A 25,325-nucleotide genomic window follows, 5' to 3' on the forward strand; every position below is an offset into this window, starting at 1 on the left:
TGAAAAGTGTAGTTTTATAGATTTAAGAATGTTTTCTAATCAGACAGTATATAGTAGTTACCTTAGTGTCCTGCAAGTTATTTCTTACATTATACATTGGTAAACTGACTGACTTCCAGGCTATTTCACAGTAAATCTATAGTACATAAAGAAAATTCACTGTTCTTAATCAAATGTTTAAATATAAATGGTTTTAGTTAGTTAAGGAGAACTTTTATTTGTCAGTGTAACCTTTTTTTAAGATTACACAATATGTAATTTAAACTATGCTCTCATATAAAACCTGCTTAAGGTATAGTGATATCAGTACTTTCAGATCATCAAGCAAACAAAATGAGTGCCTTTTCAGAGTCAGCTAGCTGATATAGTATAGTACATGTAAGTATGATACTTTAATTAAGCTTTGTTGTGTTAATTGTTTTAAACAAATTTGATGACCATTGTGATTAAAGGCAGAGTAGGTAAATTCCTAAATAGTTCCACATACTGTTTTAGCATAGAATTTCAGGCTCTATTTCCTCTCAATTTGAACCCTAAGTGTTTGGAACAGTTTACTAAAACTTAAGAAGTCTTAGGAAATCAAACATTTTTGACCTCTGTTTCCTCATGTTCAATGAAAAAGTTGTTATATGATCTGTAAGAGTTGGAGTCCAGTTATAGAATTCTGTCAACCAATAAAATGTTTATAGGTAGAGTTCATGCTTTTCATTTCTTTTACTTATGAAAAAATTAGGACTTCCATAACCATGAAGGGAGAAATGGACTTAAATACTATTTGAATGATTCCCTTTCCAGGATATTTGAATATCCATAGTAAGCCATCTTTCTGAACTTTTTATGGGTCGACAGAAAATAAGAAACTTATGTTCACTATGCATCCTTCCCTCACAGTTTTCAAGCTCATTATTTATGTGTTGTAATGGAAAAAGCACTAGGCTGGGAGTCAGGATGCCTGAGGTTCTAATTATAGGTTTGTCCCAAATTTGCACTGACTTTGAACAGCTGGACTAGATTAGAATGCTTTCTAAAGTCCTTTCTAACTCATCCTATTCTGAAATTCTGTTACTGCTCTGAGTCTTCTTATGCTAAGTTGGCAGCTAAGCTACCTCTGCTACTCTGGAGCCTTGCTATTTGCTAGCCTTGTTCATTCCTCTGAAGCATGTGCAAATAGGTATATTGTAAAGAAAAACCTCTCTTTAAAGTACAGATACTTTAAAGGGAGTATATATTACTCAAATAAATGGAACCCAGTGTAGTACTGATTGAAATAAAACTGCAGGGAGGGAAGAAAGGAGTATGTTGCTAATTGGACAGCTCATGGTGTCCTGTGCACCTGAACAAGGAGAAAAGATGTTTTGTAGTATTCTTTCCTGGTGAATCTTTGACTATTTGGACAGGTTGTTACCTTTACCTTTCAAAAGACTAGAAATTTGTGCAAAGGATTCTTATTAATCAGAAAGGAATGTCTGATGTCACTCTGACCCTTAACCTTATATTGATTCATTAACTCCTATAGCGCCTCATTTAAACTATAGTTTACAATTGGGACAGTTGTACTGGACAATCAAAAGGCCTTGAACGTAGTATGTATACAGTATTACTGAGTCAGTGAGTTCACATTTCTAAATCTGTAATTTCCTCTTAACTTTAGTGATACATATAGTTTACTCATAACTCCACATATAGCATCTTTTATCATTGTGGCCAACTGCAGAAAATAAAAAGTCACTTTTCTAGTAATATAAAGGACTTTTGCTACATTAAATGGGAAATAAACACTAACTACCCGTTAAACATCAATCTGGGCCCTACCTGGTGGCACAGCGGGTTAAAGCACAGCAATAAGTAGCTAAAGCTACTTCCACATGACTTGGATCTCTGTCGCCCCAGAGGTGATCCACTTGGCACGCAGACCTCCTGACCCGCCCACTGCTCACCTCAGCAGTGTGCTTCCTCGTTCTGCCTGTTCTGCTCCCCACTCTGTCTCTGGTGAATCCTCTCTCCGCCCCTGTACCTCTGGCCTGTACCCCAGTTCTGTGTCAATAAATAAATAAATCTTTAAAAAAAATCAATCTGTTAATATACTGATATACTATGTTCCAAATTTAATCAACATTATGCTTAAGTATTTGATTTAGATTGGAAATTTAACAGGCCTTCCTTAGTACTTACTCTTCCAAATATGAAATTGATGCAGAGGAAATAATATTAATAAAGCTTAGAGTACATATCTTAATGTAGCATTAAGTATAACAGTGATGACCAAGGAATTTGTAATACCTGCTGCTGACATTGTGTTATTCCAAGTCATTCTGTTATAAGATTAAGTCCTTAGGAATGGTTAAACATTTCATGCCTGTCTAACTCTCCAACTATGTTTCATGTCTCACTTCTGAACTTTGTAGATACGGCATTCGTCCTGAAAATGTGATTATATATGGCCAAAGTATAGGGACAGTACCATCTGTGGATCTTGCTGCTCGGTATGAGAGTGCTGCTGTTATTCTTCATTCTCCTTTGACCTCAGGAATGCGAGTTGCTTTTCCTGATACCAAGAAAACCTACTGTTTTGATGCATTCCCAAAGTAAGTATCAATTTTCAAAGTACTTTAAATTTTGAAGGAAATTGTTTTTCATCACTTAAGGTATTTGTGGTGTAATTCACATATTCATGAGCTTCTGTTTTACATAAACTATAAACCTGAAAATTTTTAGTTTGTGGAGAGTGTGGTAGTATGTTTAATCATTAGTAATCCAATTGAACAGTGCTGTGAGATCCTTAAACCCCAAATGGTGGCAATAGTAGTGGAGACGAGAATGAATTGGGGAAATAAAAAACTGTATATAAGAGAAGCTAAATAAAAGAACTAGAACATAATTCCCAGAGTTGTAATTTGAGCTGCTACTATTTAGTGAGACACATAAAAATGGAAGAGAGGAACAAGTAGGGGCGAAATAAGACATGTGCATAAAAATGGGTGAATGGGCCCTCCCTGGTGGCGCAGCGGGTTAAAGCACAGCACTGAGAATCTGAAGCCACTTCCGCATGAGTTCGATTCCCGCCTGCCGCCTGTCCCAGAGGAGACCACATGGCGAGCCAGACCTCTCCTGACCCGCCCGCTGCTCCCCTCAGCAGTGTACTTCGTCGATCTGCCTGTTCTGCTCCCCACTCTGTCTCTGGTGAAGCCTCTTACCGCCCCTGAGCCTCTGGCCTGTACCCCAGTTCTGTATGCACAAATAAATAAATCTTTAAAAAAAAAAAATTATAATTAAAAAAAAAAATGGGTGAATGGTGTCTATTGATAAAATTTACCAAGAAAGTAGATTGTCTTAGCTAGAGTAAGTATTACAACCACAAAGTCTACAAACATATAGTATTAGATAGCTTTGAAAGAAAAACTATATTTACTTACCTTAATACTCAGGAGATTTTGAGTTACTACATTTTCTCGTCATAGTTGGAAAAAAGTGATGGCCTGTTTTTCTCAAAGAAAGGGACAAGGCAAAAAAGGAGAACCTTGGAAATTTCAGTGTTACTTCTTTTCTCAAAATGACAGGAAATACTAAGGATTTTTTGTAAATGCTAGATAGGCCAAAGACCAAGGCACCACTTGGTTCACTAATGACAATAAGGGTCATCTCATAAACAATTTTTTCATCATTATAAGGGGTTACTTTCATAGGGAACCTTGGCGAGAATATTATTTTATCATCACAATTAGGAAGTTATTGATTTTTATATTTACTTTGTTTTAGGCAGTAGTAGATTGGAAGTTATATGCTTTATAGTGCTTTTGTCTAAATGAGGTTAATTACATTTGCCAATTTCTGTCTTTGTCTGGCTCCCCCTTCATTTCTGTTGCATCCATAGAAAACTACAGTAAAAACCATTTGATAAAGAACATGTTTCTTTTTATTTTTTATTTTAATTCCTGAACATTTGCTAGCAAGTAATACACCCAAGCATTTTTTTCTTACTAAATAGAGCCTTGGATTTCATTGATGATTTCCTCCTTTTCAAGAATCTATCTTTATTTTCTATTATATGCCTTACCTCTGTATCTCTAAGGATTTTATCAGTTGTTTGTAAAATTTCTCCTCTGTGTAGTTTGTGTTTGCAGTAGTCTTTTTAAATTGTTTTAATCTGTCTGCTGATACTTGATTTTTATTGTCTGCTCATATTTAACAGGGAGGGACTAAAGAACTGATCTGAAGTAGATGATAAAGGTTTTTTGACCATGAGATTCACTGTAGCATGATCTAGTTGAGTCAGTTGGTTGGCTCAAATATGTTTACCCTCTTACTATCTTCCCTCTGAAGAGGGAGAGAGTCTGCAAAAAACTAATACTTCTTGGAGATTGAAGGCCTGACTGCCAGCATTCTGGAAGCCAGGAAGGAAAAGTTGGTTCACAACTGCCAGTATGTATATTTTTTTGGGTCTCTGCTTCCTCTGCCCTAAACTGTCTGGCAATCCCCTGCTCTTGGGGAGAGGGCAGTTTACCCAGTTACCTAAAGAAGAGGAAAGATCCGGGAGATAGGCACCTATTTCTTGAACAGACTTGGAACAAATTAAAATGATTCCAGTCAACTGCGCTCATCCCCTTGTCATTCCCCAGTCTCTGGGTAGCCTTTGAACCTCTTAAAATTGTGTTTCACTTGTATTTTCAGTCTTATTTCTTTTACATTCATCTATCTGTCTAGTTCCAAAATGTCATGTTTATTTACACAATCCCTATTTTTGTTTTAGTACCCTAAAGCAAAAAACATTTTGCTATCATCTCAGTTGATTATGCAAACGGGCATATTGTAGATTATGAATAGGGGAATATTTCATGAGTGCAGAGAAATTATAAATTAGCACATATTTGAAATGGCTCTGAGTTTCTCATTTTCCTTAAAACCCATTCCTCTGTTCAAAAATCATCACAGTAGAAAAGTACAGTAGGATGACACTGGTTGTTGAGTGACTCAGAACAGAAGTGCTTCAGGTTTGGGCCTCGGTGGTGGCCGAGGAGTTAAGTCTTAGTGCTATCACCTCTGTGGCCTGAGTTCAGTCCCCGGCTGAGGGGCTAACCCACATAAGATGCACCAGACCTCTCCTGCCTTGCCTACTGCTCCCTTTAGCAGTGTATTTTAGTAGATCTGTCTGTTGCCTGCTCCCTGTTCGGTCTCTAATGAGTCCTCTCACTCCTTGCATCTCAGGCCTCCACTCCAGTTCTTCTGCACAAAAATTTTTTTAGAAGTGCATGAAGTCAGAAAATCTTTGGGCTGTATATAAAAAGGTGACCTGAATCTTATTTGCAATTCAGTAATCATCCATTCCTTATGAATTGATCAGACAGTTCTGATACTTGAATTATCTGTCATATAATAGCACAAGAAATTTTCTTGTCTTCCTTTTCATAGTTAATTTATTGATGTTTTCCCCCTGCTTTTCCCCTACAGCATTGACAAAATATCTAAGATAACCTCTCCAGTATTAATAATTCATGGGACTGAAGATGAAGTCATTGACTTTTCACATGGTCTTGCATTATTTGAGCGTTGCCAAAGACCTGTGGAGCCTCTGTGGGTTGAAGGGGCAGGTCACAATGATGTGGAACTTTATGGACAGTACCTTGAAAGGTTGAAACAGTTTGTGTCACAGGAACTGGTAAATTTGTAAAATACTCTGTAAATTTGCAAACTGGGTTTTCTTTTCTTGCTGAACTGCACTCTGTGGTAAATAACATAAAACCTGAAGGTTTTGTTTGCAAATCATGTCAGTTGCCTTCATAAATGTACAGGTAATGATTTGTTAACAGACTTAATGAAGGTTTTAATTACCAGAACTAGAAACTGGAAATAACAGTATCATGCAGTCAAGCTGTGTAATTTATATTTTTTCTGTGAATTTTTTTTTAAACATCAAGATGAGTACTGTATAAAATTTTAATTCTATGAAATCAAATGCTGTAAAAGTATTGCCAAATGCTTTTGCATATCAGAAACAAATTTATAAATATTTTTAAAACATCTCAATGTACTAAATCTTTATCCTGGTATACAAATGTAATATTCTTTCAATAAAAAGCTGTATATCTAAAATAATTCAAGTACTCATAACAGAATACACTGTATAAAAACATACATGTTCACTAGAGATGACCTAAACCCTGTTGTACAGGGATAGAGGTTTAAGTGGTTATTTTATTGTAAAATACATTGAATTTTCTGTATTCTCTGGTTATCGTACATTTTATCCTTTAAAAAAAAAATGATGTCAGTCTTAATTTTTATGCCATCTGTTCATTTACCAACTGGTTTTGTTGTAAATGAGAAGTCATAACAGCACTGAATTTGAACTAGTTTTGACTTTTAAGTTTGGTACTGTGAGGCAACTAAAGTTTTCATTTCAGTTACTTAAAAGGAATTTAGAACTTCAAGAATGATTTTGTATGCAATGTTGTTTTAAATTTTGACTTAATCTCGTAGAGTTATAGTCCTCTTCACTATAAGAAAACCTGACCACCCATTAGATGTTCTTCAAGACCACAGCAGACTGGCTCTTTGGTCCCTTTTCACTGGATATTTGTAACAATAGGATCTTACTGTTTTGGATTACTATCTGAGAATTCCATCGATTCACTCCTGATTGCAGGAGATAAGAAAACATTTAATTCCTAACTTTTATATTAACCATTGTAGTAAAAAATAAAGCTCACACACAAAAACTAAGTTGCCTTTCCTTGAATGAATCCTGCCTGAATACAATGAAAGAAAAATAAAAATAAAATAAATGGTATGTAGCCTAATTGTAAATGAATGAATATTGAAATAATACACTGTGGATATATTTTAAGGCCTTATGTAGTTTTAATTGTTCTGCTTGTTCTGTGGTTATGTCTAAGACTATAGTATATGATTCTCTTCAAAGTATATCAAGTATTGTGAATGCTTTGGTTCAGATGTGTCAAATTAACAGTAAAAACAACAAATATACCACTCAGCTGTGCTTGTTTGCTTCTTCCATGCTTCCTCTGACCCCCTAGTGAAAAAAAATACATCATTCATCTTCATAGATCTATATTTTTGCAAATTCTGTCATCACTTTCTTTTGGAAAAGCTTTTCCTTCTCAAGATTTTCTTGGTCCCAGTATGTTCCCTCTTTACACAACATGCAAACAGAGTTAAAGTGTTTATGTTTGAATATCTGGAAAAATTGAAATACTGATCATACTAATTCAATCTTCTGTCATTCATTCAGAAAAAAAAAATTTACTGAATGTCTAAATCTGGTGAAACACTATGCCAGGTAAAGATAGACACAGATCATGGTCCTAATAAAACATGGTTCTCAGCCACACTGAGAAGACAGACATCTCATTGTACAAGTATTCATATTTGGATAAGGGCTAAAGGAGATTTGTAGGGTGTTACAACAGGAAAAATATTCTTTTAGGAAGGGGCCATCAGAAAAGAAATGCAAGAAGAGTCCTGGGAAGAAGTGGTATTTGAACTGAGCTTCAGAGGATTATTAAGCAATGACTAGACTTTGGTGACTCAAGGAAAACAGTCCAATGGAGGGGAACAGTACATGCAAACTTGCACTTGAAATATAAGAAAGTGGACATAACATCAAGAGAAAAGGATGGCATAGTCATGAGGCCAGCAAGTTAAATGGGCAAAAGCATGGAACCTGATCATTATTCTACAAACAATAGAAAAACATTTGATAGAAATATGAAACTCCATTTGTCAAATGTTGATAAGTAATTATCCGAAGATTTTAACTTGCTTGAAATATTGTATGGCAGCCAATTGGAAACTGACAGTGAAAAATTGATCATGGAGAAATAAATCTCATATACAAAGTACTGGTCAAACCGTATGTGTAATATCAACTTCAAGATCTAGTGAAAGGATGTTTACAAATTAGACCAAATTCTATGGTGCCTTGTCAAAAAAGACTCCATAAATTGAAATCCAAAGGCTAGTGGAAAGACTATGCAAATAAGGAATAATGGCTGTCTTCAAATACTGAGAACCAGTTATAATTTACTCTTTTTGACACTAAAAGCAGAAGCAACTGAAAACTGCAAATTAAAAGATTGAGCTCAATCAGTATAAGAACTTTATGGTTAATTGTCCATCAGGAAAGGGATTGCCTCCTAAGCATAGAGCAGTAAGATGACTGACATCAGTTACAAGTGAAAAAAAAAATCCTGGATTTAAAGTAAGAAGTTGAACAAGGCGGGTCGTACATAAGCTTCCTTTAAGGTTTTCTACAGAGCTTCCTAGACATCTTAACAATGGATTACATCAGGATGAACCCATCATAAATTGAAAATGTTGCAAGTCAGAAATGCTGATTGGGCTCTGCTGCTCACTGCCGTTCCCCTGTATCATTATAGAGTAATGGAACAGTGTTTTCTACTGAATACTTAGCACTTTTGTACCAGTGTGAAGTCCAATACTTGAATCATTGCTTGCCTGTGGCATCTTAAAGACAATGATGTAGAACTGTCAGAACAGGGCTCTCTTCAACTGAACTTAATTAGATCTGTGATCTTGGGCAAATCATTTCTCTGGGCCAGAGCTTCCTTGCTGAAAATGTAAAGATGGACCTGAATAAGGTATTCCCCTGCCTTTCCAGGGTCATATGAAAACCGCAACCCCACTTAAGTAATGACATATCAATTTTTAATGTTGGGTAGGTTAGCTTCAGATAACTTACGCTGATATTTGCCTCGTGCATGCCAACAGGATAGACTTAGTCTATCCTATCATGCAACTTTCCCTTTAAATTGGAAAGTTCTCCAATCCTGGAGAAACAGCTCAGTATATATCTTTACACTATTTCAGACTTGTAACTTACTCAAATTTACCAATTAGATGCACCATGTAAGACTATCACTAGTTACAATAGCACTGTTTTTGCTTTGTGATTTCTATGTACATACAAGGTTTTGCTCACTTTAAGAAAGCTAGATAAGTAAAAATTAATTTAAAAAATTGTTTCTTGACATCCATTGTCACTTAAATAAGATATGCTTGGTGTGTGTAAGTATTCTGTATGACAAAACTCATTTCTCAAGGACAAGCATGAAAAGCGAGATAAACTTCATAATCCCTTCATTTTATGTTAGAAAACAAAGCTGAGATTTGCAATTTTATGGTCAGTGGTGGTCTCCCACTGTCTTCACCAAATGTATGTGGTCTATTAATGATCCTTTATCATAGAACATAACATTTGTTTTCTAGCATTAAATAGAATTTTGGATTTCATAGGACATTTGTTTTCTAGCATTAAATAGAATTTTGGATTTTAATGAACAGTTCCTCAACCACCTGATTAATCATTGAAAAGTAAATTGGTGGATTGTGCCTTTTACACTTCTCAAATTGATTTGTACATCTGATTATTTAACACTAATCCATTTTACTGTTCAGAAGAAGCATTTTGTCTTAAAACCTGAGAATGGTAACAATCCCATAAACAAGTGTATTTCAGCAGCACATCTATACAAACATACCAAGATTAAGCAATTGCATTGGAAAAGGTAAGAAGCAGTTTTGACAAACTGGAGATGACTGGTCTTTTAGTTTGTTGTTTTGGTTTAAAACCATATATTCATATAACCTTAGTAGCATGTTGTATTCTAAAGCTGTGCCCCCCAAATATCCAGGAACCAAAAATGTGACATGCATATGATACTTGAAATTATGTTTTAAGTTATTATTTGCAGAATGGAGAGAGGAAAGGTTCATTTTCCTAAATCTCTGGATTATGCTTCTGACCAGCTAGTTAAATGTGTAATACAAAGGAAGGAAGCAAATGCCGATAGCCTGGTAGTGGCCATTTGACACTGAAGTGTAACCAAACGAAAAAGAAACAGTAAATAAAGCATAGAGTCTAACTGGTTCTTTAATTAGAAGCCATATTGCCTTGAAATTATTTAGTTTCTCTTATAGTCCATATACTGAATTTTCATACATAATAAATTTTTAAAACTACTATGCATTAAGAAATGAATCCCTATGTTAGAAAAATAAGATGAAATGTATGAAGGAATTTGCTCTACTTAATATCTGCTGAATAAAAATGCAAGTCAGCTACTGTACATTTGATTGAGAGTTGAATTCCCATACTTGAATTACCACTTTAAGGTGCTGTGACAGTTGAAGTATGGTCGATTCATAGACTACAAATCACAACTTCTAATTAACATTATTACCTTACTCAAATGAAATCTGTGTTTGTATTTAAACAATCTCAAACTGTCTTAAGCTTAAAACCTTGATAAAGTGAAAAAAAAAAAACTTATTTCAGCAACATTTGAGCTTTTGCTTTCCCTATCTCTTGAGTCTGGAAGTATGGACCGGAGTCTTCTGTTTCCACCACCTGAAAATAGAATGGGCAGGTGGAAGAGAGACATGAGATAATCAAGTATGATAATTAAACTTGTTACAAGTATTCATTGTAATGCTAAAAAAATGTACCATAAAATATAAGGGCAATTCCTGTGGAATAAAAGCAGAGGAATAAAAAATAATGAAAAACTACTGTGTTGAGACAGATTATGGGTGAAATTTTCCCTTATGTTGATAGATTATAATGTGATATATATATATAGATAGATAGATAGATAGATATTTATTGAAAAGGAAAAATAAACGTTTTATTTTCACTTCCTCTTTCAAAGTCGGGGCATCTAAAACCAGTATTCCAGTGCAGAACAAGGTAAAGTAAATCTCAAATTTGTTTTCAGTCTCGATGAAATGAAAAAAATGTCCCCAAAATAAAGACTCCTTATATTTGGGTGATTTTGAATTTTGGGGGAGAGGAGTGCAGGTTGGGGAAGAGCAGGAGAGATGAAACAGTAAGTGTAACAAAGTGGTGATCTCAAAAACTCACCATCAAGTCTAAAGTGTTATCTAGGCAATGCTTATCTTTAGCAACCATTTATGTTACAAACCCAACAATATATTGTGTTATAATTATTACTTGGCTACCTGTAATTTCCTTAGTCCATTATAGTTTTCCTCACATTCATCTCCTTTTTTTTGTTAGCAAATATATTACACACAATACATTCCCATATGTTATGGTCCCAGCTGTACATTATATGCATATTTAATGAAAAATGTTTCAATTGAATTAAAAGATACTTATATGTAACTACTTTTACAAGTATTCTTTGTTCTTGTGGATTTGCGTTATAGTCTGGGAATCATTTGCTTTTGGCATGAAAAAAATCCTTCAGTATTTCTTGTACAATGAGTACAACAGATTCTCTGTTTATCTGAGAAAGTTATTTCATCTTTTTTTTTTTTTTTTTTTTTTTTTCAAAAAGATAGCTTTACTACATAGAGGATTTTTGGTTGACAATATTTTTCTTTGAGCTCTATGAATGCTCCCCACTGCCTTCTGGTATCCATTGTTGCTTTATGAGGAGTCAGCTATTAAAATTAGATTCCTTTGTAAATGACACATTGTTTTGCTCTTTCAAGAATTTCTCTTTTGTCTGTCTTTTGACATCTTTGCTATGATATGTCTGTTTATAGACTTCTATTTATCCTTATAGTTTGTTGAGCTTCTTGGATAAATAGGCTATTGTTCTTCAATATGTTAGGGGAGTTTTATTTGTTGTTTTGCCATTCAAAATATTTTCTTTTTTCTCTCCTGATACGCCTCACTAGTACTGCAAAGTTTATAGAATTTATCATCTCTGCTTATGTGACAGGCCCCAGACTGCTTTTCTCTTTAGGTTCTTTTATATATATATACTACATCGTTGTTTTTGTACAATGTATGCTTTTAGAATGCAGCTTTCTTCCTTTATTTATCTGTACTCTCCAGGTGTATTCCCCATAAAATTCCCACGGAAAATGGAAGAATCACACTCCCAGACTCCAAACTATACTACGAAGCTTTTAAGGTTCTTATCTTTCTCTCTAGTTTCACGCTGTTAACTGCCTCTACTTGGCTACTATGAGTTTCTTCTGCTCTAACTTGCTGTTGCTATATGTTCTACTCAGATCACCTAGGAAATCAGATCATTGACCACTTTAAATTGTGTCTAAGTCCACAAAAACACTGATTCAAAAAGACACTTGCACCCCTATGTTTATTGCTGCTTTATTTACAATTCAAAAGACATGAAAATAACCAAATACCCAAAAGGAGGTGACTGGATTAAAAAGATGTGGTACATAAACACAATGGAATATTATTTGGCAACCAAAAAAGATAAACACATGCCTTTTGCAGCAACGTGAATGGAGCTGGAAAAAATCATAATGAAATAAGCCAGAAAGAAAAGGGAAAATACCAATGGTTTCACTCACAGCAGGAGTATAAAGGACCAGACAAGAAAATAATAATAATAATGAACAACTATATACCAGAGACATTTTACAGGTGGGGAATGGGATCAAAAATGATGGGGAGGGGGAGGGAAGTGCACTGGACTATGGTGACGGCACTGATGGGTGATTTGGTGATGGGAAGCCCCCAGAGATTACAACTGAGATGAAAAAAGATGTAAAAATTAAACTATAAAAAAACATTGTGTCTACGTTAAGAGTAGAATGGCTCTGCTTACGATTCTGAAAACTATGCAGTAAGTCATACAGCTAAGACTAAGGTTACTCCATCCTGATGTAAGAATTAGTTACTGGCTGCTCAAGAGATTGGGTTCTGTCCAGAACTGGATTTCTAAGCCTGCCAGCTAGAAATCTGCTTCTCTGGTGAATGTAATTGCTGATATCCAATATGTTTCCTTTTTTAAAAATTCATGAATTTTCAAGAAACAGCAACATATCATTTCCACCTTCTGCCAATGTTAAAACAGTGGCTTCTAAATAAGTTATCACCAGTCTGATTAATGGAGAGGAAACATGTGAAGTGGTAATATAATAGCCATCATTGACTGAGATGATGGATTTGAAAGTGCTCTCTTTAGACTCATGAAGACAAAAAGTTGAGTGCTTATAAACACTAAAGAACATGGAACTGAATTTAGAGTGACCTTGGAAATGAAAGAGTAAGTTTGTCAATACCAGACTGAAGCAGTATAAGAGAAAATGAAATATGCATTATAACTAGTAAATTCTTCCAAACAAATTTATATAATCAGGAAGACAGTGTAGGTCTAAATACAGCCCAAAACATGCTGTCAACTAAGGGATATTTTTGCAATTCATGAGATGTCTGAATCACAGCATTAAAAAAGATTCTAGGTTAATAGTGTGAATATGAGGAAATAATTGAATTCTTTCAAAATTCGGGGAAAGGCTATGTTAGGGTATGAGTAGGGATGAGAATTATCTTGCTTCTTTAGCATTTGATACGTTCTTATTTTGGTCACATTGTTTTTTTGCATAAAGACATCTAAGAAAAGACTGGACAATAGCTGTTTTGGCTGCACTGGTTTTCTGGATCATAACTTTCTCAGAAGTCATTTAGTTGAAGTTCTCCTCCAAAAAGCCTTGAAGTGAGATAGTAAATTATGTACTATCCCTTTAATCCTGCTAATTCTAGGTGGCTCTCTAAACAGTGTTGTAAAGAAAGATGTTCAGAGGAACAGACATTACAGATCTGCGCCCTAAGAAGTTATGTGCTGTTTTTCTTTTATCTGTTAGACTGAAAATCACTGAAGGGCAAAGAATGTAGCTTTCTTCCTTTATAGATCGGTCCTCTTCCACTGGTAACCCAAAGCTTCCTGGCACTTGAATTAATATGAGGTAAGAAAATGTTCCAAAGAGGTAAGTCGTCTTTTTTCCTCATCTGAACATCTTAAGTGAATAGGATACCTCATAATTCAAAGGTATGGCTTTATATTTTCCCTCGATGTCTTTATATTTTAAGAAAGTAGAAAAACTAACAGTGAAGTGGAAATGAAGGACAGTTTTTGAAATTTTAAACATAAAAAATAATCTTTTTGAGCTATAGTTTCATAATCAGGTAAAGGGTGCTATTTGTAATAGCCATTTGCTGACCTTGGAGGTAAACTATGAAGATTTTAAATTTTTAAATGTGACTACTTTAAGTGCTCTAAAGGAATACAAATATCAGGGAGTTTTAGCCCTAAAAATGTTCTCTATCGTCGATACCTTAACTTTCCTACTTTTGTGTCTACCCCACCAGAAATGCTCTGCAAATTCCTAAAGTAGGGAAAATTGGCATTCCATGTTCTTAGCTCAATATAAGAAAAGAAGTTCTTTTCAATTAACAAGACTTCTCATAGCAGAGATTAGTGTAACCATATGTGTTCAATACAATTGATCAAGTTACTTTTTATAGCTAAGTTTTTATCTGCACAACGCATCTTACATCAAAGGACTATATGATAATCCTATATAATGACACCTGTGAAGCGGTTGTTCAAATTATAATGCTATGCCCAATTGATAATAATTCTATCATCATCCCTGGTAATGACTGGAGAAAAATGGGTATCATGACTTTATTTAAATATACAATTGACGCCTCTAAAATGCTGCTGCTGGTGCCTCACGCTTAGCACTTGAGTGCACCCAGGACCTATGCCAGCTGCCAGCACTTAATCTTCCTTGATGGTTTTCTCTTGCCTCTGTGCTGGCTGCCAATCAGCAGAAGCAGTGCAGAGTGACAGTGGGAGCAGCCCTCCGTAAAGCCTACTGGAGGTCAGCACCGCCCACCTCCTTCACTGCTCAGGTGGGAATAACTACGTCAATTGTCCTGCACAGGCTTCCAGAATTTCCCCAGAGGCATGAAAGGATTAAACTCAGGTCACCTGTAGTCCTAGTTGGTTTGATTTCACAGTCTATTGGCTGCCTCTCTCCCTACTGCCCACCCCCAATGTGTGCTTTCTTCCCATTTCTCCTCCTGAGTCTCCTCCACCACCTTAATATAAACTAACTGCCCCCAAATTTTGTCTCAGTGTCTACTTCTGGGGTGTTACTAAAAAGACAAAACAAACAAACAAACAAACCCTGCCATTCCTTAAAATATTTGTCACTCCTGAAGCCACTGAATCACAGGGGACACCTATCTAAGCAATTGTAGAAAATCAGTGAATGAGAGAGAGAGGTCTTTGGAGTGAGAAAAATCTGGATTCAAGTTATTTATCAAGCTCTGCAGTTTGATAATCTCCAGTGTTCTCTAAACTCCAGTGTTCTCAGCTGTAAATGGTTTACTGGGCCTTCTCCTAGATCTGATATTACATATGAAAGAACTGTGGACTCTCCTTGCTGATGTTTGGTTATTATAAATTATATATACTTGAACATAACTGGTAAACATTTCTCTGCTACAGACTAAACCTGGTCTAAGACCCAATCATCACAGTCAAATAACAGGCAACACTTAGAGTTCACTTTTCTTAAGTTAAATTAATAAGGGCATCCTGGTTCTCCATCTAAGATTACTTTAGAAATCACTTTGTATTCTAATCAAAGGCTAGTGAGTCTTCCTACTGGCAAGCTGTCCTCTATTGCTGCCCTTATTTTAGAAGCCTTGGGGAAGCCTGGAGGCCATGATATTTAGGGGATATCCATTTGGCGTTCCTGCCATCCTTCCCATGAACAATCCATGAACTTGGACTTCTGAACTTTAGATATCTAGTTTTCAAGAATAAATCCATCTTCTAAAATGGGATTATTGTCATCTACCATTGAAGTCTTTCATTTTCTTCCACTTTTAATCTTAATGAATTATTTGAATACAAAAATTCAACATAGTTCTCAGAGATAAATTCATCAATGACACAGCATTTTTTGGTAACTCTCAGTAAAAGACTTAAGACAGCTCATTGAGAATAGGCCTGCCAAATTTTCAAAAATATCAACCTGCCTTCCACATTTTATCCTTGATGGCAAACAATTGAGCAACGAAAATCAAGTGCCATATCATAATTTGTCCCTGGGAGTCTGTGATGGTACAAACCCATTTTCTAAGCAAGCATTTGGTAGGGGCTTATTTTTAGTGTTTGTGCAATAGTTGGACAAAGACAGAAGTGGACAATAAAAAAGACCTTTGGTATTGGTTCAAGATCAAATAGCCAGTGAATGTTAAGCAACAACTCTTTAAATGTCCTTGCTTAAAGGTGTAGAGATGTAAGGAGAAAAAACAGGGAATTACACAAAACTGAATTTGTTACTTGTTCTCTGGGAAAATTTGGATATACTACTTATTCATCTGAGCCTAATTTCCATCTCTAAACGTTGTATTCTAATAAATACCTTACAGAATTGTTTAGAGGGTGAAATGAAATGAACAATGTGAAAATAGTGATGTGCTGATAAATATTTAGCAATCAGCTCTTGGAATTGACAGCGGCTCCATGATTTGCAGCATTTGATGATCCCAATGGTATAAATATCCCTCCTGTTGTCAATTTCAAGTTTCCAATAGCTTTAGAAATGACTGGCAAGATTCCGGAAAATTTAACAATTGATGCTCAGAAGCCCATATTAGCTGGCACAAACTAGCCCAGCACGACAATGAGTGTGAAATACTTGGCATATAGTAAATAATAAATAATAGTGCTCTCTCATCCTCACAAAGCACAGGTTCTTTTACTATGTCATGTAACAGTGGTTTGATGAACACTAACTTCTTGAACTCCCCAAGAGATGGAGAGTCATTGTGATGATAATCTATGTAAATAAAATAAACTCTCAGTGAAGACGCCCACATAAGGCCCATATAAGCATATATTCATAACGTTTTTTCTACAGTACAGAATGTATGAAGTACCCAAATGAGCACCTTGCAGGACCTTTGTGACTTCCTGAAGAGACAGGTTGACAGTGTCTAAACTGGATGAAACTGAGTTTAAAGCCTGTCAAGACTGTAAAGTAGAGGAGATATTTCAAACTAGAACCTTGAATAACGGGGAGTTACTTGAATCATAATTGAGCTTCTCACAAGAGCAACTCTATGTAACAGCCTAGGATGAGTAGAAGGGACATATTTATTTATTGTTTCTTAACAAGTTCCCAGAAAACTTCCAGATAGAGCAGCTAACCTATTTTTTTTGTTGTTGCTGTTTGCTTACTTGCTTGAAAGATGCACTATGGGGCCTTCCCTGGTGGCGGAGCCGGTTAAAGTGCAGTACTAAGAAGCTAAAGCCACTCCAGCATGAGCTTGATCCCCGCCTGCCAGGGAGGTGATCCAAATGGTGCGACAGACTTTCCCTGCTCCCCTCAGCAGTGTACCTCGTCGATCTGCCTTTTCTGCTCCCCACTCTGTCTCTGGTGAATCCTCTCACCACCCCTGCCCTTCTGGCCTGTACCCCAGTTCTGTATGCACAAATGAATCTTAAAAAAAAAAAAAAAGATGCACTATGGAGTATCTTTTTCACCAGGGATTAAGTGTTACAGAATTGTCCTCCCACTGTAAACAGCTAGAGAACTGGACAGTGTATATGAAACAACTGTTTTTAGATACTTGGGGCCACAGTATGTCCAAGTTTGTAATTCCTGAGAGAAGAGAAAGAATTGATGTGAACCCCATAATTTTCCTGGTTCTCTTCCAGAAATGAGGTTGCCAGATAAAATAGAAGATCTGAACAAGAGAAAGAGAAAAACTAAAGGGAAAATGAACAGAGACTTACAGGAAAAAAAAAAAGATAAAATATTCATATTATCAGAATCCCAGAGGGAGAGGAGGAAAAAGAGGGCAGAGGTAAAAAGAAAATAATTGCTAAAAATTTCCAAATTTGGCAAAAACAAAGTTATAGATTTTAGAAACTGAGTGAACCAAAAACAGAAAAATTTGATATTGAAACTTCTCTTTGGAAGAAATCCTAAAACAGAAGCCCACTACACATAGTCAAAGCATCACGTTTATTTAAAAATCAACAACATAGCTATTGTATGTCACCACTGTCATAGTGTTAAGCATGGTGAGTTTTATTTTTTAAGGATTTATTTGCATACAAGAACTGGGGAATAAGTTCAAAGGTGTGGGGAGTGTAAGAGAATTCACCAGAGACAGTGGGGAGCAGAACAGGCTGCTGAGGGGAACAGTGGGCGAGACAGAAGAAGTCTGCACACGTGGGTCAGCTCCCTGGCTGGGGATCCAACTTATGTCATAGTGGCTGGAGCTACATTGATAGCGCTGAGACTCTAACCCCAGTGCCACCAGGCAGGCCCATCAAGCATAGTAGGCTTCAAAAATACTTGAGAATTGATGGCCTACCTTCAGATAAGTTAACATCTGCTAAGCAAACACATAACAATATAGTTGATTCAGTTTTGAACCCCAAAGTGATTTGGAAGAGGTCATTTTTTTTAGAAGAGACTAGATTTCATAAGTCATTGATATGACTCAACACAATTTTCACATTTTTTTCTATACCTTGAGCAAATGGAGTGCAAACCTTTAAAAATGAATTCATTGCTATTTACAGAATATAATTTGTACTTAAATTGGCCTAAATTAAACAATATAGTGAAAATGCCATTTTGAACTATTTTTTTTTTTTGGTAAATAAAATAATTATATATTCCATTAATTGTCAGTATTCAGAGATTTGACTGGGTTTTTCTGATTCTTTGGATAATGTTTTTAAATGTTTTCCTCCCAATCAGAAATCAGCTCCTCGTTGGATCTTCTGATTAGTATCCAGAAAATGCACTCTGAGAAATACTTTGAATCAGCCTGGTGAACACTTAAGAACTCTAAATCAATCTTCATGCATGTGTTGTGAAACCTCCTCGCTTCCTTCACCAGCCAGTCATAATGACCCCTCTAGAAATTGAACAGAAACCTATCAATCTGTTATCCTTTTCTGACCCCAAGGAAAAAAAAACACTAAAACCATCCTTCCTACTATGTCTATTTCTTCTTTCTCACTCTTCTTCCATCCAAATGAGTCCTGCCATTCAGCATTTCCCTAATGTTTTATCTCTCAACCTTGCCCCCATTTGATCAAAGGAGTTTCAGGAACAGACTGTAATCCTCAGGGTATATGTGAAAGACGGGCTGAATGGATTCAGTTGGTTTCGCATATTGTTTCTAGAGGTTAATCAGGGAGAAGTGTAAGTCCCTTCCAAGACAGTGTGACCTGAATCTGCTAAGATCTGTGACAAAGAGTTTGATTTGAATTTGATTTGAGGATTTTTTTGGTTGCTTTTTTTTTTCTCAAATCTTTGTTCTCCGAAGTTGTCTTTTAAAATGTTAAGACTTGGGCATGACTGTGTTTGAATTAAAGCTATGATGTAATTTAATGTATTGGATTGCTAGTGAAGGAAAGCCCCTTGAATCTCCTCTTACTTTATTTACTAATCTAGCTGAAGTTTGGCAAAAGAAGAAAATGTATTCCCTTGACACTAAATCTACCATATGCTTCTTAGAACACACTTTTGGGGGGGAGTTGAGGCAAAATTCAGTCAGTTCATTCAAATAAATAAAACCTAGCTAGTCCTATTCTACCGTAACAGCTGTGTTAACTGTATTGTCTCTGTTTAATGTCATGATAGATCAACAAATCAGTTGGTATTTTTCCTGCTACAAGAAATTCAACCGTGAACGGATAAGCATGGATTATTTGGTGATTGTTATTTATCCTTATTTTCAAGTTAGAATAATATAACAGTTTGGCTAATTACTGTTGGTTTAGGAGAGAAAATTGAATGGAATTTAAATAAAGAGAAAAAGAGGAAAGAGAAGGGAAAATAGGAGAGGTAAGAGGTAAAACTGAGAGATTAAAGATGAAACACATGGCTTTTCAAGTGTTTCAAGTGGAATGTGGAAAGAAAACCACTCCAGAGACTAATATAGAAGGTAAGTCAAAACTTCCGTGATATAAATCAAGGAATTTTTTGTGGCATAATTGTTTTCGTTTTTCTTAATCCTGATTTTAAAACTCCAATGAATCTGTGTAAACATGTATATGAAATATCTGACTTATCCATATCAACGTAATCTAGAGAGGAAACATTTAAGTACTTATTTGCAATATAATTTATTTTAAGTTCCATTCCTTCCTGCCTCCCTGCAATTACCATGTGATCTGGTTTCTGCAGTTTCTCTCTTAAATGGAAAGAATGATATAAGGAAAAATCTTATATCTGCACCTGTATTTTTTGGATGACCTCTTGCTAACAGTTGCTTATTTTCTTGTGAACTCTGAGAATGAACTCTAAGAGAAATTGTTTTCTCTGGATCACACCCTCTAAAGCAGTTACTATAAATTTATATAGAAAAATATTTACCTAAACCCAAAAAATAAACTACCAAATGTTACCAAATAGCACCTGAAGTATAAAGTGGGAAATGCCTGTATTTGACTGGAGTTGAACAATTATTATCTTGAAGGAGCTGCCTTTTTTTTTAATTATTACAAAAGTTTATTTTTACATCATTTTGTACATTTTTTTTCCATCTCAATTGTAATCCCCGTGGGTTTCCCATCACCAAGTCACCCGTGTGCCATCGCCATAATCCCGTGCATTTCCCTCCAACCCCCCTGTTTTTGATCCCATTCCCCACTCCACCCCCACAAAATGTCTCTGGTATATGGTTGTTCATTATTTGTGTTATTTTCCACCTGGTCCATTATACTCCTGCTGTGAGTGAAACCATCCTGTATTTTTCTTTCTCTTTCTGGTTTATCTCACTAAGCATGATCTTTTCCAGCTCCATCCAAGTTGCTGCAAAAGACATGTGTTTCTCTTTTTTGGTTGCTGAGTAATATTCCATTGTATAAATGTACCACATCTTTTTTACCCAGTCATCTACTTTTGGGCATTTGGGCTGCTTCCATGTTTTTCCAATTGTAAATAAAGCAAGGAGCTGCATTCTTAGGGCTGTTTTATCCATGGCTACTGGCTTTTTTCCTGATGACTATTTCTTTAAAACTCAGTCTGTTCCATATGGGCCAAGAAGAAAATCCACATTGCTTTCTTGTTCCATAGGTCCTGAAGCCTCTAGCAGTTCTGCTTTTTTCTCTTTACCTTTAGAATCTTCATGTGTTTGTGTTAGTGCCCAGGGCCTTAGTTGTACTTGGCTGAAAGGACAGAGAGACATGTGTCCTGGATTTTGCTTGGAACTGGAACCTCAACATGGGGTTCCTGTGGTTTAGCTCCCCTGTGATGACACTGGATGACAGTGGCTTCTGGGAGGAACATGAATATTCAAGTCCATTATCTTTTTATTACTAATATCCACTGTACTGACAGGATAGTCCATCTAAATAGATGTCAAGGGTTTTAGCTCCACACCCAACTCTTCATCAGCTTTTCCCTGCCAGTGTCAGTGTAACAGGTAGGAAATGAGACCATTCTCATGCCAGAAATCAGAATTTCCAAAGTGCTTGGGTGTGTGCTTCTGGTTTGGGAAGTGTGGCCCACTAACTGCTTACTCAGGGAACACAGCCATCAAGACCAGATCTTTATTTTTCTATCACAAAGACTCCATTTGCTTTCATGGCAATTTAGAGCTTAATAACACTATCTCTTGTGGATAAAGTCTATAGTGGGATAAGAAAAGGAAGTACCACTTTGGTATAGTTCAAATGTATAATAACCAACACAGCATTTTGCCTTTGAATGCTTTCCTCTGTCACACATGTCAAATAGCAACTGGGGCTCCCACTTAGAGAAGTGCATTTCGTGCATTGCATAAAGGCACACAACCAGTGGGACAAAAGGGAGCTAAGACGCAGCCCAAGCTCTGCTTGCCAAATCAGGCACCCATGGGACTGCATCACCCAGAGGGGCTGCCTTTTTCAAATGTGCACAAAGGCTGCCTATCAGCAATCAGCTGGGATCTGAACCTAACAATAGAAGTATTGCAGCATCTCAAAAGAAACACTCTCTTGTATTCCATAAACTCATTATATTTGAATATTCAATTGACACTCATGCATAATTTATATCATCACTTTGAAGTAATTTATTTTGAGCTTCTCAAGCCTATAAAATGAGCTCTAAATCATCTGACGTATAATACATTGTAAATTTTGGTCAGGGTCATATTGTTTTTTGTTTTTGTTTTTGTTTTTAAGTTTTATTTATTTGTGCATACAGAACTGGGTACAGGCCAGAGGCTCAGGGGCGGTGAGAGGCTTCACCAGAAACAGAGTGGGGAGCAGAACTGGCAGATCGACGAAGTACACTGCTGAGGGGAGCAGCAGGCCGGTCAGGAGAGGTCTACGGCGCCATGTGGTCACCTCCGGGGCAGGTGGGAATTGAACTCATGCAGAAGTGGCTTTAGCTTCTTAGTGCAGTGCTTTAACCTGCTGCGCCACCAGGGAGGGCCAGTCATATTGGTTTTTTAAGATTTTTAAAAATTTACTTGTGCATACAAGAAATGGGGTGTAGCTAGGTCAGAGTTGCAGAGAGGGGAGTGAGAGGATTCACAAGAGACAGAGCAGAACAGGCAGATGTACTGAAATTCACTGCTGAGGGGAAGCAGTGGGAGAGACAGGAGAGACCTGCTGTGATAGAGCTGACTTTAACCCTCGTACCACCAGGGAGGCCCTTAAATTTGTTTCTTAAAGGGATTTTCTGGGACTCACCTTCACATTAATCAAAGGTGTTAAATATCAGGTGCTGAAAGGAGAAAAGATTCTTCTAGATATGCACAATTTTTCTGCCCTTAACTGTGAACAAAACCCTTCCTTTTTCCCTCACTGATCTGTGACCTGCAAGCCTGCTGAAAGGGCTAGATCACTGAACTTGAGATACTGAAAGTTGAGAATGGTAACAGGAGTTGTGAGAAGAGGCCCATTACTTATCTACTTAGCCAGTTAGTGGCCACTTTGAGGCTTTATCTTGCCTCAGGAGAAGAACTTTCAAGTGCTGGAAGCAAATAAACTTTATAAAATATCCCACTAGTACTGGTCTTACTAAAACCCAAGTGGTGACTTAGGTCTAAAGAGTTGACTCACATCACATTTGAAAATATGAGTATTTCAAAACTGAAAATGGTGATGAGCTGGTCACAGTGTCAAAAGCCCTGAACTGGGCTCTCTCCTCCTCTTTGCCAATGCTATTTGCTCAGCCAGCAAATCTCTCCACTGCTGCACCCCAGGGTCAGTGTCTACTAGAAGAAGGGTTTTCACTGGCTCTAAGACATACATGTTGCTATACATCTCCAACCAGTACAACATGAGTGAATAGTATCCTGAGGGTTTTTTCCCTTTTAAACATCAACTATAATTTTTGTAATACATTGAAACTTCTGTTCTTTTCATGTGAAAATTGATTTTACCTCTACTAAATCTTCATCTTTCAAATGTACTCATTTCTTAACAGCAAAGACAATTCTATATAGCTACCCCCCCCCTTTTGCAAACACTGTTATGACACAAAGAAGACTTTTTCTTTTAAATATGTTGTAAGGAAAAATAAAATAATTTTTTAAACTTGCTATAAGTTTTCTCTTAGTAACTAAGTTTGAGTGGAATAATTTTTTTTCGGGCCCTCCTTCGTGGCACAATGGGTTAAAGTGCAGCACTATGAATCTATATGCAGCCACTGCAACATGAGTTTGATCCCTGGCCAGAGAGGTGACCCACATGGCGTGGCAGACCTCTCCTGTCTTGCTCACTGCTCCCCTCAGCAGTGTATTTCAGTGCATCTGCCTGTTCTGCTTCCCACTTTGTCTCTAATGAATCCTCTCAACTCCTTCCTCCACCCCGCACCTCTGGCCTCTACCACAGTTCTTGTATGCATAAATTTTAAAAATCTTAAAAAAAAAAAAACATAAATTCTTTATTTCCTTCTCCCAATAGTGTGCCCCAATGTTTTTATAAAAAAGTGGTATTTCAAAAAGTAGATTAAACCATAGAATTTTGCTGATATGGCTTTCAAAAATGAGTATCAAAAGTGTACATTTTGCCATGTAAATGAGGCTTCATATAGTAAAGTGTTTGGTTTGGAAATTTTCACCCAGTGCAAAGGATGAAAACAAAACAAAACAAAACTCAAGGAAAAGCCCCAGGGTTCTGGGCCTCATTCTGCCATATGTTATGAGATCTTGATTAAAATGCTTATTTTTCCTTGACCTTTGTTTCCACATTTGAAAAATGAAGAAGTTAAATTGGATGCTCTATTAATAGCTTATAGTTCTATAATGTTAATGTCAAATGGTTTTTGTATGACACTGCAGAAGTCTCAGGTTGTAAGAAAAGCTAATGATTCCTAATTTTCCAATGAAGAAAGAGTCTCAAATAAACTAAGTAATTTTACAGTCACAGAGCTAGCCTGTGAACTGACAGGTCCCTTATGTAGGCCTGTCTGTTTCCAAAAGCTCATGCTTTTGGCTGTACCTTCAATGAAATTCTCTCCTTCCTGGAGGCCCAGAGGAACAGAAATATTCCCTAATGTAAAGGTACAAGTTTGGCTTTTGTAGCTTCTTCATGAAATCTATACTTTTTAGAAGGAAAATTACCAGATGGTTTCACTCATAGCAGGAGTATATAAAGGATTAGGGGAGAAAATAATAATAATAATGAGCAACTATATACCAGGGGGTGGAGTCAAAAATGGGGGGAGAGAAGTGCATTGGACTATGATGATGGCACACGGGTGATTTGGTGATGGGAAATCCACAGGGATTACAACTGAGATGGAAAAAGGCACAAAATGATGTAAAAATTAAGTATTGTATTATTTTTTTAAAAAATCTATGCCTTTTAGAAAAGTCCTCTGGAGAAAGTGCTGGAATATTTGATAGGTGACCCTCTGTGCCTTAAGACAGTGGTTCTCAAATTGTGGCCTCAGGAAGAGAAGAATCAGTGACATGTAAACACTTGATAGATATGAAAATTCTCAACCTCCCCCAGTTCCACCCCCCACGTACCAAATAAACTCTGGGAATGGGGCCCAGTAATTTGTGTTTTAAGAAGCCCTCCAACTGCTTTTGATACACATTATAGTTTGAAAGCCACTGCACTAAGATATGTGACCTTGGGGAATGTGTGCAAGAACTCTGAGCTCTTGCTAACAGCTCTGAAATCCTGCAGTCCTTCTATGACCTAACATCTGAATTATTAATAGGAGGCTAGATCAGACTCATATCCCTAATTCTGAGAACTGATAATAAAGTGAAGAACACAGACAAGGAGGACAAAGAGGACAGTCTTTCATATAGCCCACAAGGAGTCAAAGCAGCAATTTTGTTTGTGACAATTTATGACAGTGGTGCGTATGACAACCCAAATTGGAACATCTTTTTTGGAGTCACTTTGAATGCAACTAGCTCTTTGGGAATTTAAAAATTTATTAGGCGACTTGGCGATCAGCTCAAAGAACGACGGAATCAATTAAAAATATGCATTCTGTTTCCTCATTCAGAAGACAGTTTCTGGGAATAGAGTCTAATAGATCTTCTTGGCAAACTGGAA

At 36.5% G+C, this 25,325-nt stretch overlaps 1 protein-coding gene across 1 annotated transcript in view; it reads left to right on the forward strand.

The window, feature by feature from the left end:
* The window catches only part of ABHD17B (abhydrolase domain containing 17B), a 34,763-nt gene extending 27,663 nt beyond the window's left edge, over nt 1-7,100 (forward strand). Inside the window, exons 3-4 of the mRNA XM_004677574.2 lie at nt 2,406-2,585; nt 5,446-7,100. Coding sequence (XP_004677631.1) covers nt 2,406-2,585; nt 5,446-5,665 — 400 coding nt within the window. The 3' untranslated portion in view covers nt 5,666-7,100. The remainder of the gene's footprint in view (nt 1-2,405; nt 2,586-5,445) is intronic.
* Nucleotides 7,101-25,325: the final 18,225 nt, after the last annotated feature.

Source organism: Condylura cristata, unplaced genomic scaffold (genome assembly GCF_000260355.1).
Source record: "Condylura cristata isolate star-nosed mole 26May11 unplaced genomic scaffold, ConCri1.0 scaffold00006, whole genome shotgun sequence".
Lineage (NCBI taxonomy): Eukaryota > Metazoa > Chordata > Mammalia > Eulipotyphla > Talpidae > Condylura > Condylura cristata.